General features: G+C 49.0%; 1 protein-coding gene across 12 annotated transcripts in view; it reads left to right on the forward strand.

Moving 5' to 3' along the window:
• SETD5 (SET domain containing 5) overlaps positions 1–9582 on the forward strand; it is a 46960-nt gene extending 37378 nt beyond the window's left edge. For all 12 annotated transcript variants that reach the window (XM_040995114.1, XM_040995115.1, XM_040995116.1 and 9 more), the window contains 5 exons: positions 3370–3840; positions 6396–6694; positions 7426–7559; positions 7909–7997; positions 8616–9582. In XM_040995114.1, coding sequence (XP_040851048.1) covers positions 3370–3840; positions 6396–6694; positions 7426–7559; positions 7909–7997; positions 8616–9224 — 1602 coding nt within the window. In that variant the 3' untranslated portion in view covers positions 9225–9582. The remainder of the gene's footprint in view (positions 1–3369; positions 3841–6395; positions 6695–7425; positions 7560–7908; positions 7998–8615) is intronic.
• Positions 9583–13511: the final 3929 nt, after the last annotated feature.

A 13511-nucleotide genomic window follows, 5' to 3' on the forward strand; every position in this document is an offset into this window, starting at 1 on the left:
GTTCTGTTGACTAAACACACAGAGCTCCATTCTTAGCTTTTGTTTCTCTGAGAATATATGATAAAGGTCAGAGATCCAGCCAGTCACATCCTCCCTGTTCAACCTTGATGAGATCTCAAGGATTAAAGCTACATAGACTGGGGAAGTGGCTCAGTAAGGGGAAGAAGCAGCCTCACGAGTATAACTGGGTACTGATATCTAACTCTTGACCTCAGGAGCTGTGGGAGCAAACCTCTGCTGGGGGAGTTGTGTGGGGAACCTTCATGGTGACATTTGACTTTTGGAGGGAAGTTAACTCTCACTGCATTCTTCAGGCGTTTCTGTCAACTTGCGGAGTTCAAGAGAAGACATTCTCCTTGCAGGGCAGCAGAGTACAGGAAGAAAGTTTTATGCTTTATTGGTGTAGATTTCATTATGAATGTGAAATTGTAGACATCAGAAGGCAAGTGACCATCCAAAATCAGCACATTCAGTACTCAGCATTTCCTGCCCCTTGCAGTATTTTTTGAATGACGATGAAATACAGTACAAATTTGAGGTGTCTATTAGAATAGGAAAAAAAATCAAAGTTGTTGTATGGATCAAGAGTCCAGGCACCATATTAGAAATCCTGCAGTAAAAGATAACTGTCATGAAAGGTCTTGTGCGTGATTCCACTCGGATCATCTTGGAGTTAACCAAAGAAATGTAGTCTGTCACCAGTTCAAAATGAAAGCTTGGCTTCAGCACCCCGGCCCATTCTTAGCACCACTGTGATGGTCATGCTTTTCACTATATCATGGTACAGAGAGGTGTAGGGTGTCTTCAGGGCTCATGACACAAAGAAATGTTGAAAAGATGTCAAAAGTAAATACCAGTTTGCTGAAAGAGTATTTCTGAAATGAGATACTCAGAATTGTGAAAAATATCCAGTGCTAAAGGAAGAAGGTGCAGAGTTAAGCAGGAGAAAACCAGGCATAGAAGCATCTGTAAAGACGCCAGCACAGGGAGGACACACCTCATGACCCTCTTCTTCACACCAAAATCACCCTTCTTCACCCAGAACCCTGCTTTAAGTGTCACTTAGAAAGAATGCTTCCGTCTCACTAACCTTGTCAACTCCCAGCATGCTAAAATGTTCCCCTGATCAGTGATAGACTCACAGCACCTAGGGGGAAGAAAAGATGTGACAAGCAGACGGGTACCGGAGTAGAGGGGAAAATCTCTAAGGAATAAGGGGAGGGTACCCCTCAGTGACAAATACCACAGGTTACTACAAGGAAACGTGGGAATTTTCACCAGTCACTTTGCTGTTAGGTGCTTTAAAGGTGTACTTAAAACTCAAACATAACCACTTTATCCTTAAATGCTTTCAGAAAGCAGGAAGCATTTTAACAAGTCATTCCCTCCATTGAGATAAGTTCTGCAGTTAAACATCCTATGCATTCTAACCTACTGCCCCTCACCCTTCCATCCAAAAAATTGTGGCTAACATCTGTGCTTGCTTTTATTTTTTGTTTGTTTTGTTTTGCTTCTTGACTTGGAGTAGATGAATAACAAGATGCTTTTCCCTCCTCTAGAACATATCCTCCCCTGAGAGTTCCCCTGCGCATAGGCCCGAGTCCCTGTCACCCGAGGTAGTTATCACACCATCTCAATCACACTTGGAGGCTGAGAGTGAGTGTGTGGGGAGGGCTGGGGATCCCAGAAAGTGGGGTGATGGGCTGGAGGGAGGTTACTCTACCACAGTGAGTTGAGTGACTGTGTAACTGTGCTTGTGCAGGGCTGTTGGTGCAGGTGGAGGAAGATGAAGTAGCTCTGTGAGTGTGTGCATGTGTGTTTGTGTGAGCACGGACAATTGAGTTGGGGTTTGTTTTTCTCATTTGGGAGAGGGGTTGGCTAAAGAGCATTAAGAATAGAATGTACAAGTCAGGTTTATGGGATGCAGACTCTGTGGCAGGACTCCTTTTGTTAGCTGATGAGGAAGTTCCGAGAAGCTGTGTTCTGATATTTATTGTCTTGGGCTAGTAAAGGAGCAGCAGACAGTCCAGGAGTGGGAAATGATTTATGCCTTATCCCAGGGTTCGTCCGGTAGTTCACTCAGAATGAAAAAGTCGTCTGCCTTAGCGTTCCCATGGTTTCTGTGTGGCCCCTGAAGGGTGCTGTACAGTTCAGTTGTTGATACTTGGGTTCTGAGGATTTAGGATACAGTTGATGCGTGTGTTGTATCTTTTAGGATAGTCATTATATGTTTTTCCCAGAAACCCTGCTGCTATGGAGATATTAAATTTAGGTTTGATTGCTAGAGTTTTCTATTATAAGATATGTACAGATGCAGTTAATCTGAATCCATGTGGAACCTTTTCCTCTTTAAAAAAAAAAAAAAAGATGGGTTTGCTCTTTACCTTTCTGAAAGTAATTGTTCTTTGTTCCCATCCCATTCCAGTAAAAATTCTGGATTAAACTCAGTGACAGTTTCCGCAGTCTGACTAGATGGGATTGTGATGCATCGGTGTAAGCCTGGAAAAAGCTGTACTTGATGAGAGTCCTAGAGATATTTTGCAGGTTTTGACTCGGTCTTAGGAAAATAAAGCTTTCTCCTCTGTCGTTAAGGACTTAGATCATTCAGAGAGCAACATAACTCTTGACTTTTTGTTACCGTGCTTCATGGGGAGTGGGCTGTGGTTGACCTAGTGATGAACTGTCTCATGTGTTGCCAGTAACAGGTGGGAGTCATATTGGTCATGTTTAAGATGCTCTGCAATGGTGAGCATCAGTGTCTTGTGATCGATTGACATACTTTAGAGGATAAAGAATCGAGTGACCAGAAAGCAGTATGAGAAATTTCTGTAAGGGTGAAACTGAAGGAAGAACTGCTTGGTTGACATCTTTGATGTCATTCTCCTCTCCTGAACCAATCATTGAAATGCTTGTTTTTCCATCTGTCTCCTACTTTCCTCCACCTTCTCCCCCTCCCCCCCCCCATCAATATTAGAAATCAATAACACCAGAAGCCGGTTGCCTTAAGACACCAGTCTCAGCTTCGTAGTGTGCATGGGGCTCAGGTAAATCCCTAACCGTTGCCCTAGTTCCTGACTGCAGTGCAGGGATTCAGCAGACCTGAGGGAAGGCTCAGCAGGCAGAATAGTCACATCTGCCAGGTACCTAACTCTGACTCCCAGCATTCTCAGACGTAAAGACTTAGATCAATTTGGGAAATATCTGGATTCTGTAGTAATCTGGCCTATAGACAGCGTGGAACTGTTACAGATGCTAACAGGTTTCTCTCCTCTTCCCTTGTTCACCTGTCTGCCTCGCCTCCCTTCCCTCCTGCCCGCTGACATCTTCCTTTGTCCCCTACCCCACGTCTTTTGATTTTTATTCTTTCAGCTTTGTCACCGGAAAGACCTGGATTTGACAAAGGTGGGATACCTTGACTCCAACACTAACAGCTGTGCAGACAGACCTTCCCTGCTCACCTCAGGGCAGCCCGACCTGGCTCCTCATCCTTCCGTCGTGCCCACTTCTGAGACTGGCTTCCCAGGCAGGAGTGGAGATGGACACCAGACTCTGGGGAGAAACTCGGACCAGGCATTTCGGACAGAGTTCAACCTGATGTACGCCTACTCCCCTTTGAACGCCATGCCCCGAGCAGACGGGCTGTATCGAGGCTCTCCCCTTGGAGGAGACAGGAAGCCTTTGCATTTGGATGGAGGCTATTGTTCCCCTGCTGAAGGATTTCCTAGCAGATATGAACATGGCTTCATGAAAGACCTCTCTCGTGGATCCATGTCTCCTGGTGGCGAAAGGGCCTGTGAAGGAGTCCCCTCTGCCCCCCAGAACCCACCACAGAGAAAGAAGGTAAGAGTCCCACGTCACACAGGCCCTCTTAAGAACAACATGAGCCAGTTGATTCAGCAATTTCTTAGCCATTTCTCACTTTGTACTTGGCATTCTTCTCAGATAATTGAAACATGCTCTGTGCTTATGTTGTGTGTACCTGGCACATTGAAATTGCAGGGCAGTGAGAGAAAGAATGGTAATTATTCAACATTTTTAGTTACAGGCATTGTGGTGGTTTTGCTGGGTTTTTTGTTTGTTTGTTTTAAGATTTTATTTACTTTTATTGCAAAGTCAGATATAGTGAGAGGAAGATCCTCCCTCCGATGATTCACCCCCCAAGTGACCACAGCAGCTAGAGCTGCACCAATTCAAAGCCAGGAGCCAGGAACTTCCTCCCCGTCTCCCATTTGGGTGCAGGATCCCAAGGCTTTGGATCATCCTCGACCACCTTCCCAGGCCACAAGCAGAGAGCTGGATGGGAAGTGGGGCCACCGGGATTAGAACTGGCACATTCAAGGCAAGGACTTTAGCCACAAGGACAGCACGCCAGACCCCAGGCATTGTGTTTTTTTATCCTCATAGTAATCCTGTAACAGTTAGTTTCCTATTTTTCAATGACAAAACTAAGGCAGATTGAAGAATTTGCCGCGTGGTTACACAGCCAAGGGCACGAGCCAGGGTGCTACTCAGTTCTCTCTGACTCCAGATTATGCACTGCCATTGTAACCATGCTGTTCCCTTCTCTGTTCTGCCCTCTGGAGCCTAGGGCAGCAGAGTGAGCTCCACCTAGCCACTTGTGTAGAACAAAACAAGGCCCTAAACCAATTCAACGGTTGGAGTGGACTGAGAGGTAGATTACTTACCTGTCTGAATCTCAAACATTATTCAGCCAGCAAATGAAACAGGCAGTTAATACAGAAAGAGCAGAGCAGGTAGCTCGTGGACACTCTGACTGCCAAGCATTGGGACTTAAGTGGAGGATTAAAGAGGCCAGGCCCTAGGGAACTTGTTGTCGGGCTGGGACTGTAAAGCTCAAGAAGTGCTTTCAAAATTAGTGATTGAGGGCCCGGCATGGTAGCCCAGTGGCTAAAGACCTTGCCTTGAATGTGCCAGGATCCCATATGGGCACCAGTTGTAATCTCAGCAGCTGCACTTCCCATCCAGCTCCCTGCTTGTGGCCTGGGAAAGTAGTCGAGGACGGCCCAAAGCCTTGGGATCCTGCACCTGTGTGGGAGACCCGGAGGAAGTTCCTGGCTCCTGACTTCAGATTGGCACAGCACCAGCCATTATGGTCACTTGGGGAGTGAGTCATCAGACGGAAGATCTTCCTCTCTGTATATCTGACTTTGTAATGAAAATAAAATAAATCTTTTTTAAAAAAATTAGTGATTGAGCCCGGTGCTGTGGTCTAGCATTTGAGGTCCTCATCTGCATGCACTGGGATCTCAGTGAGTACTGGTTCTAATCCCGGCAGCCCCACTTCCAATCCAGCTTCCTGCTTGTGGCCTGGGAAAGGCAGTTGAGGACGGCCCAGGGCATTGGAACCCTAGACCCACACAGGAGACCTGGGGGAGGTTGCAGGCTCCTGACTTTGGATCGGGCAGCTCCAGCCATTGCAGTCACTTGGGGGGTAACTCATGAGATGAAGGATCTTTCTCTCTCTCTTCCTCTCTGTATATATCTGAATTTGTAATAAAAATAAATAAATTTTTAAAATAAAATGAGTGATTGTCCACAAGGGACATTGAGCTACAGTGACTTAACATTTACTAGGCAGGGCCAGAAATACTGAGGGTCCTTTGTGGTGTGGTCTCTTTTAAGGGCATAGATAAAAGTTTATTTTTTCACCCTGTTCCAGGCTGAAACAAGGAGCTTCTTCCATGTCTCCTACATGGGTTCAAGAGCCCAAGGAGTTGGGCCTTGCAAACTGGCACCTGTTTGAGATGCTGGCATCCCAAGCAGTGGCTTTACCTACTCTACCAGCCCCTGTTTGCTGAATTTTGTTGTGTTTTTTAAGGCAGAGAGAGATCTTCATCTGCTCGTTCACTCCATAAATGCTGTAGTTTGGCCAGGCCAAAGCCAGGAACTGCAGGCACTGCCACCAGGGTGCGTGGGTACCCGTATGACACTGGGCTCAGAAGCAGAGCCAGACCCCAAACCACTGCCCACTGATGGGTAGGCAGATGTGCCAGATGTGCACCCTCCTGATTGATGCTCTGATAGCATGCGGCTTTGCTGTGGTCTCTCACACCTACGAAAAGCTGCCAGAGCTGGTGCCTGCTTGGGCTCCTTGGTTTGGCTCACTTTTTATTCTATTCTGTGGATTTGTGGTTGCTTTGTTTATTTGAATGGCTTCATTATAGAGACAGTGGGGATAGGAATAACAGAGGAAAAAACTTCTGTCCTCATTCGGCCAAAGCTTAACCCACCACCACCACCACACTGGCCCCAGCTGATGGTTACCAACATGGCATCTTCCCTGTCCCCGTTGCCAGTGGTTGCACAACACACAGCTCAGTTGGAGTGACAGTCTCTCTCTCTCTCTCTCTCTCTCTCTCTCTCCCTCTGGCTAGGTGTCATTGCTGGAGTACCGTAAACGGAAACAAGAAGCCAAGGAGAACTCTGGCAGCGGAGGTGACTCTGCCCAGAGCAAAAGCAAGTCAGCAGGAGCCGGGCCAGGAGGCAGCAGCTCTACTTCTGACCCGGGTGCCCATGGTGTGCAGGGATCCTCAGCCCGAACCCCTTCTTCCCCTCACAGAAAGTTCTCCCCATCTCATTCCTCTATGTCCCATTTGGAGGCGGTAAGCCCGTCCGATTCCAGGGGCACTTCATCATCTCACTGCAGACCTCAAGAAAGTATCAGCAGTAGATGGTAAGTTTGTATGTAAGGTTTTCTGATCCAGCTCAGAGGGGTGTGTGCCACTATCATTCCCAGTTTTACCTAAAATGTATGGGAGGACTGAGAGACCAGTCGGTAGTGCACTCTGGCTGATGGAGTCCTGCCAGCCACGGCCCTCCACCTTGGAGAAGAAAGAAGCCACCTTGCTGTGGCTCTGTTTGATTTGGTGGGCACTAACACTTCTGTGGTCTTGCTCCACATGAAAGGTAAGTTGGGAGTTTAGCCAGTTCCATTTGAATGAGCAACAGATGCTTTTACAGCCAGCATATGCAGAGTACTCGGGCATTCTGACAGGACTCGGGGAAACAGGACTGCTCATGGCCGCTAGCGAAGCAAGGTGCTCGGGAATATGCAGTGGGAGGCGTGTGGTTGTATTGCTAGTCTGCAACCTTCATTCCTTCTATCTGCTGTGCCAGGCACATAATTTCACAGAAAAGAAAATTTAGCAATTTCTAAATGGGGTTTAAGAAAAGTTGACATCTTTGGTCCATTTTCTTGATTCCCCTCCCCATTAATTTTTTTCTTGAGTTTCTGACATTTTGAGGTAGAGGAAATAACCTTGTTCTACAGAGCTCCTGAAGTAAACCGTGTTGAAGAGGATGTTTTCAGAGACTGTGTGGGTGCAAGGGTGTGATCTTTGTCTTGGTTTTTTGATTTCAGACATGAATCCTTTGTTTCAGTCATGTACCCCCTTTCCTCTGCAGGATGGTTCCCACCTCAGTAGAACGACTCCGAGAAGGAGGCAGCATCCCCAAGGTCCTCCGAAGCAGTGTGAGGGTGGCCCAAAAGGGAGAGCCCTCTCCCACGTGGGAGAGCAGCATCCCCGAGAAGGACACAGGTGAGCCTTGTCCTACTGCCGCCGGCCTCGTTCCCAGGCAGCACAAGGCAGCAGGGCGTCCATTCCTGGCGCAGCTGGCCTGCCTCACGCTCCTTGAGCTCTGATACTGCTTGCTGTGTCTGCTCAGCCTCTGCAGAGTCCTGAAAGTGCACCTAGATGAAGAGGAAAAGAAGGAGCCAGGAGTCAGTTCAGTCATTTAAAACACTGCCCATGCTTAGCCAGTCCTCTTTGGCTTTTGGCTTGCTGCCTTCACTCTGCTTAGCAGAGAACAGCATGGGTTGTTGATGGCAGTAGGGACTTCCCCTCACTTGCTGTCAGAAGCCATATGGATTTGTTTTTGATCTTCCAGACCCTGCCGACGGAGAAGGCCCGGAGACCTTGAGCTCAGCACTCTCCAAAGGAGCAGCCGTTTACAGCCCTTCCAGATACAGCTACCAGGTGCTGGGGGCCTGGGTGCCAGGGCGTCAGGGTTTTGTGGTCCTTGTCGTGTTTTGAAGTCTCAGGGTGCTGGCTTTGCATATGCTTTCAGAACCTTAGAAGGAAATCATCTGCCCGCTCTCAGGCAGTAACTCATGCCGGAAAAAAAGATGGCCACAGTCAATTTACAGATTGTTACAAAAATGAAGGGAATTTGAGGAGGGAGAGAAAATTCCAGAACCATAGAACTGTGTCATAAAATAATTTTTTTAAAAATGGAAGGGAAGGTGCTAGCATGGTGGTGTAGCACATTAAACCTTCTGCCTGTGGTGCCGATATCCCGTTTGAGTGTCAGTTCAAGTCCCAGCTGTTACACTTTCAGGCTAGCTCACAGCTGGTGGCCTGGAAAGCAGCCAAGCAGGGCCTTGGGCCCCTACCCCTACTTGGGAGACACAGGAGCTCCTGGTGCCTGGCTTCAAACCAGCCTAGCTCTAGCCACTGTGGCCATTTAGGAAAGTAAATCAGCAGATACAAGATCCACACACACTTACTCTTACTTTGAGTTAAAATACAGTAAATGTGCATGAACTACAAGGGGTTTGCCTCCCTGCTCAGAGCCTTCCTGCTGTCTCGTTCCAGCTCCTGCAGTGCGACAGTCCCCGCACAGAATCACAAAGCCTCCTGCAGCAGAGCTCATCCCCCTTCAGAGGGCATCCCACCCAGTCTCCAGGGTACAGTTACCGAACTTCTGCCCTGAGGCCTGCAAACGCCACCTCGCAGAGCTCCTCCGAGTCCTCCCTCTCTTCTGCGTCCTATTCCAGCCCCGCCCACCCCGTATCCACAGACTCGATGGCCCCCTTCCCAGGGACTCCAGGGTATTACAGCAGCCAGCAGCATTCTGCAAGCAGCAGTGGCGGCAGTGTGCCGAGGAGGGGCTGCTCCTCCAGTGCCGCCAGCCCAACCCTGCAGGGTCCCTCCGACTCGCCGACCTCAGACTCAGTTTCTCAGTCCAGCACAGGAACTCTGAGTTCCACCTCCTTTCCTCAGAACTCTAGGGCGTCATTGCCGTCGGACTTACGGACGATAAGTGTGCCCAGTGCCGGGCAGTCAGCTGCCTCCCAGGCCTCCAGGGTATCTGCGGTTTCCAATTCACAGCACTACCCACCCCGAGGGAGTGGGACTGTGCATCAGTACCGACTCCAGCCACTGCAAGGGTCAGGGGTCAAGACTCAGACAGGACTTTCCTAGGGCTTCTGGATTTGGGCAAATAGAACTGAACAAGCCCATAGCTGCTTCCTTCCAGCTGCCTCTGGAACCCAGGCCGAGCAGATTGCTGGGGAAGGGGGTACACAGTGTCAGAGGATTGGGTCTGGTCGACAAGAAACAAGACTTGTGGTTGCGACTGGCCTCTGGCCTTGGAGAAAGATGGAAATCTTGTCTGAAGCAGAGACTACAAAGAAGTTCCCCCCTGCGGTCGAGGGTACATTGTTGACAAGCAAATGGTCTCAGTAACGGTTCTAAGTGCAATGAGTTGTGTTGGAGCCTCTGTCTCCCATCCTTGCCTGTAGCCTGTAGTCACCTGTGCAGTGAGGACATCTTTTTAAATAAAAGAGAAAAACATTTTTCTTTTCAAAAGAAAAAAAAGTGAAAGGAGCCGATCTCATAGCCCCAAGCCATCTGAGTAGTGTTAGGGTTTTTATGCACTTAAGAAAAGAGGTAGGTGTGGAAGTGTCCACCCGATGACAACCATTCCAAAACAGAAAAGCAGCGGCCTGGCTAAGGTGTGTGCCCCTAGAGTCCTGCCTTTACCTTTGTCTTAAAATCACCAAGAGGTAGGCTCTGGGCCGAGAGCCCAGCTCTTCTGGGAGGAGATACCGGGGGCATTTGTCATTTCCCTTTCACAACATCTCACAGCTCAGTGACCATGGGGCCGGTACAAGAGGGCTGAGAGGTGAGGTAGCCCTGTGGCGTGACCACTTTGAGTTCTAGGCAGCAGCTTCGTTAGGAAGGATCCCAGGTGGTTTGGGACATTCTTTGAATGTTGTTTTCTCTACTCCCAGTTAATCAGGAGTTGACCACTCCCTGAGCAGGACCACCTCTGTGACTAGGGAGCTTGCACGCGTGACTGCAGGGTAAGAGTGGGAAGGTGGGCTTGTGGAGTGGCACCGACAGGACTGACTGCGGGCCCCCCCACGTTCCCTTGGGGGCTGCTTGCGTGAGGGTAGGCCTGGCGAGTTCCCAAGCCCCCACAGCCCTGACACTGTTGCGGATGAGAGATGCGAGCAGCCTGGCTTCTCCCCGTCAGTGCATTGTGCCTGTTGTACACCCCTGGAGGAGCCCAGAGCCGGCCCAGGCGGGGTACACAATCTTTTTAAATTCCATACGGTTGCCAGCTTATTTCTTTCACTTGTTTACTGTACTATCCGGCGTGTTTTTATTTATCTAATTTTGTATTCAGTTATAACCATGGTAGGGGTAGTGACTGTACGGCAGGTGTGATCCCTGGTGCTGCAGTGGACCGGACTTCTTTTCTTTAGACAAGATGATACTGTGAGTCTCCCTCTTACCTTCCCCCAATTTGTTCTCTCCCCCCCCCCCCCCCCACCTCCTGCATCCCCTTCTTTTCTGCCCTGTCCTACAGCTATCATATGCACAGTCTTCTCTCTTTGTGTGTGACTGTTACAAAATTTCACTTTTCAAAATGGAAATCAGGTGTTTGCTCCAATGAGGGGAGACCTCAGCAGAGTACTTGTCGTTTCCCCCCACAAGCCCGTCCGTCTGGGAGAGCACTGGGAGTGGGTTCCTCCAGCCTGGGATGCTGGCTCCTTCGTGTATGATAGAAACCACGTGTAAACGTCTCTCCACCTGCGCTGGGGTTGCGTTCTCCTCTCGGCTGCACCTGAGGGAGAGGCCAGCGGGCAGGCAGCCCTCACCCTGCCTGGCACGTGCAGAGACCCCAGCCACTCTGTGTGGGCAGGGTGCTGTCAAGACCAGACCTCTGGGGGGGTTGGGGGAGGGGGGTGGGGGACTCTTGGAAGGGAAGAAGTATCGCTTCTTTCTCAAGTGGAGTGTTTACACCTTGCTGTAACATTTGAACTTTCACAAGAGATGTAATAATTTTGATAATAAAATTCTTAACCATAACAGAGTTGAGAACTTGTTTGTTCTGTGTGTGTGGTTGCCTCATGGCCTCCTTGCTTGAAGATAACATTCATTCAACAGTGTTTGTTCTTGGGGGACCTGTCTTCCCCTCTGGGGGCCAGGAATACTGGTGAGGCTTCCTCATGACAGAGCTGCTGTTCATCTAAAAGCCATGCTGGACTGACTCTGGACTTGTACTGGTTAAAGTGGCCTTAATAGTCTAGTGTGGGAGGGGACTAACTGCATGTGACTGGAGAGCTTGAAGGAGGAGGAATAGATGTGTCAGCTGAGGCCACAGCGGGGCAGTGAGGCCATGGGGGGAAGAGTTTGAAGGTGTTTGGAAGGGGTATCAGTAGGTTCTGATTTACGCGTGGTCAGTCCCAGCAGGCCATGTGTTTCTAGGCTGTCAGCACTTAACACTACGTAACTGGAACAGCCATAGAGCATGTTGCTGGGTTCCCATCGATCTTTATTTCCTGGTACCGGACAGGGAAGGTTTGGCCCAAAGGCTACAGTTTGCTGCTCCCTGTACCCAACAGTTAAGTACAACGAAGGAATCATGCAAATGAATAAGTGCTCCAATTTTGTCCAGTAGGGGCTTGGTTCTTACAGATTGTTTGAGTCCTGTTAGAGATGAGTAGACAGCTGGGAACCCAGTTTGGAAGGGAACTCCCAGGTGTCCAGGACAGATAAGGAGTAGGTGGAATCGGGCTGTGTTGTGCTGATGGACTGCATTGGCAGAGCTCTGCTTTTACTGTGTACTGACAAATATTTACTACTTAACCTGTGATAAACCACCTTGTGAGAGTTGAGAAAGATAATTCTGTAAGAAGCTTGGACAATAGCCAGTTGAGTGCACAACCACAATACTTGCATAGGTTTGAAAGATCCCCTCCAGAATGCCTAGGACTAACCACAGCTGCTGCAGCTGGAACTAGATTGGAGGTTGAGGGCCATCCTCTTCAAAGAATCAGGGAATTGAGCAGTGCAGTTGCCACATCCTACCTCAGAGTGGACTTGAATCCAGCCTCCTGCTTCCTGCGTGGAGGAGTACCTGGGTTGAGACCACAACTCCCCTGCTCAGCTTGATCCAGCCCTGGCCCGCGGGGGGCACGTGGGAATTACTTCTTCCTCTATTGCAGTTCCTAGCTGGATGTGTCTCTAAGTGCACATTTTGTAACTTGCTAGGCACCTGGACTGTGTGTAGTGCCGGGAGCATCCAGGTAAGACAGCTGCTAGACTTCGAATTATTCCCTGCTGGGCTGCTAAGGGGTTAACAACTGAAAAATCTGTGTCTTGAGAAATTTTGCAGTGTAACTAGGAAATGAGTATAAATTGTAATAACAAAATTCTTCTTGGAAATCACTTAAAAGACTAAGTCCTACCATATCCCGCCCCAAAGCAGCAGCCTGGCCCTTTGCCCCAGCCATCAGTTGGGTGGTGCTTTGTCCTCTCAAATAGTGATCACCTTGAACAAAAGGGTGACTGCCTAGATGCAAGCCAGACTGTAGCCAGGAACCCCATGACCCCATTCGGGTCTTTCACATGGGTGACAAGGGCCCCAGGCACTTAGGCCGCCTTCCACTGCTTCTCCAGGTTATGGGGGGGTGGAGGCTGCAGCAGAATGGAGCATCAGACACCCCAGCCAGCAGCCACATGCAGTCAGTGCCAACGTCTTCAGTTGCTACACCACAACCCCAGCCCCTGATGACTAAGCAACCTGTGAGAATTTTGTTTATTTGAAAGCCAGAGTTGGAAAGATCTTTGATCTACTAAAATGGCCAAATGGCCACAAAACAGCCAGACCAGAGCCAGGAACTTCTTTCAGGCCTCCCTCATGGAAGCAGAGGGCAAAACACTTGCACCATCCCTGCCTGCTACGGCTTCTTAGGCTGAAGGGGACACTTCAGACATGATGCACTGCTGGGGGGTACCTGGCAGGGATTCTGAAATCAGTTTTATTTCTCCCATAAAAAGTATGAATTGCAACCCTGACATAAAAATAAAACGGGCAAGCAGACAATGTAATTATAGGCCAATTCTCATACTCCCTGGCCTCGGCATTTGCTGCAACCTACAGTAGACTAGACAGGGTGCTGTTGGTCACAGATAGATCACTGGAACGAGATAGGCCAGAGTCAACCCCACATACATTCAGGCAGCTGAGTGTCAGTGTTGCAGCATAGTGTGTTAAGCCTCTGCCTGGCACATCAACATCCTATGCAGGCATCCATTTCCCATCCAACTCCCTGCTGAAGTTCCTGGTTTCAGACATTCCCAGGTCTGGGCATTGTGGCCATTTGGGGAGTGAACCAGCAGATGGAGAATCTGTCTCTCCTCTCTAACTCTGCTTTACAAATGGAAAATAAGTCTTGCTTTTAAAAAATATATATA

Source organism: Ochotona curzoniae, unplaced genomic scaffold, assembly GCF_017591425.1.
Source record: "Ochotona curzoniae isolate NIBS_2020 unplaced genomic scaffold, NIBS_Ocur_1.0 contig_908, whole genome shotgun sequence".
Classification (NCBI taxonomy): Eukaryota; Metazoa; Chordata; class Mammalia; order Lagomorpha; family Ochotonidae; genus Ochotona; species Ochotona curzoniae.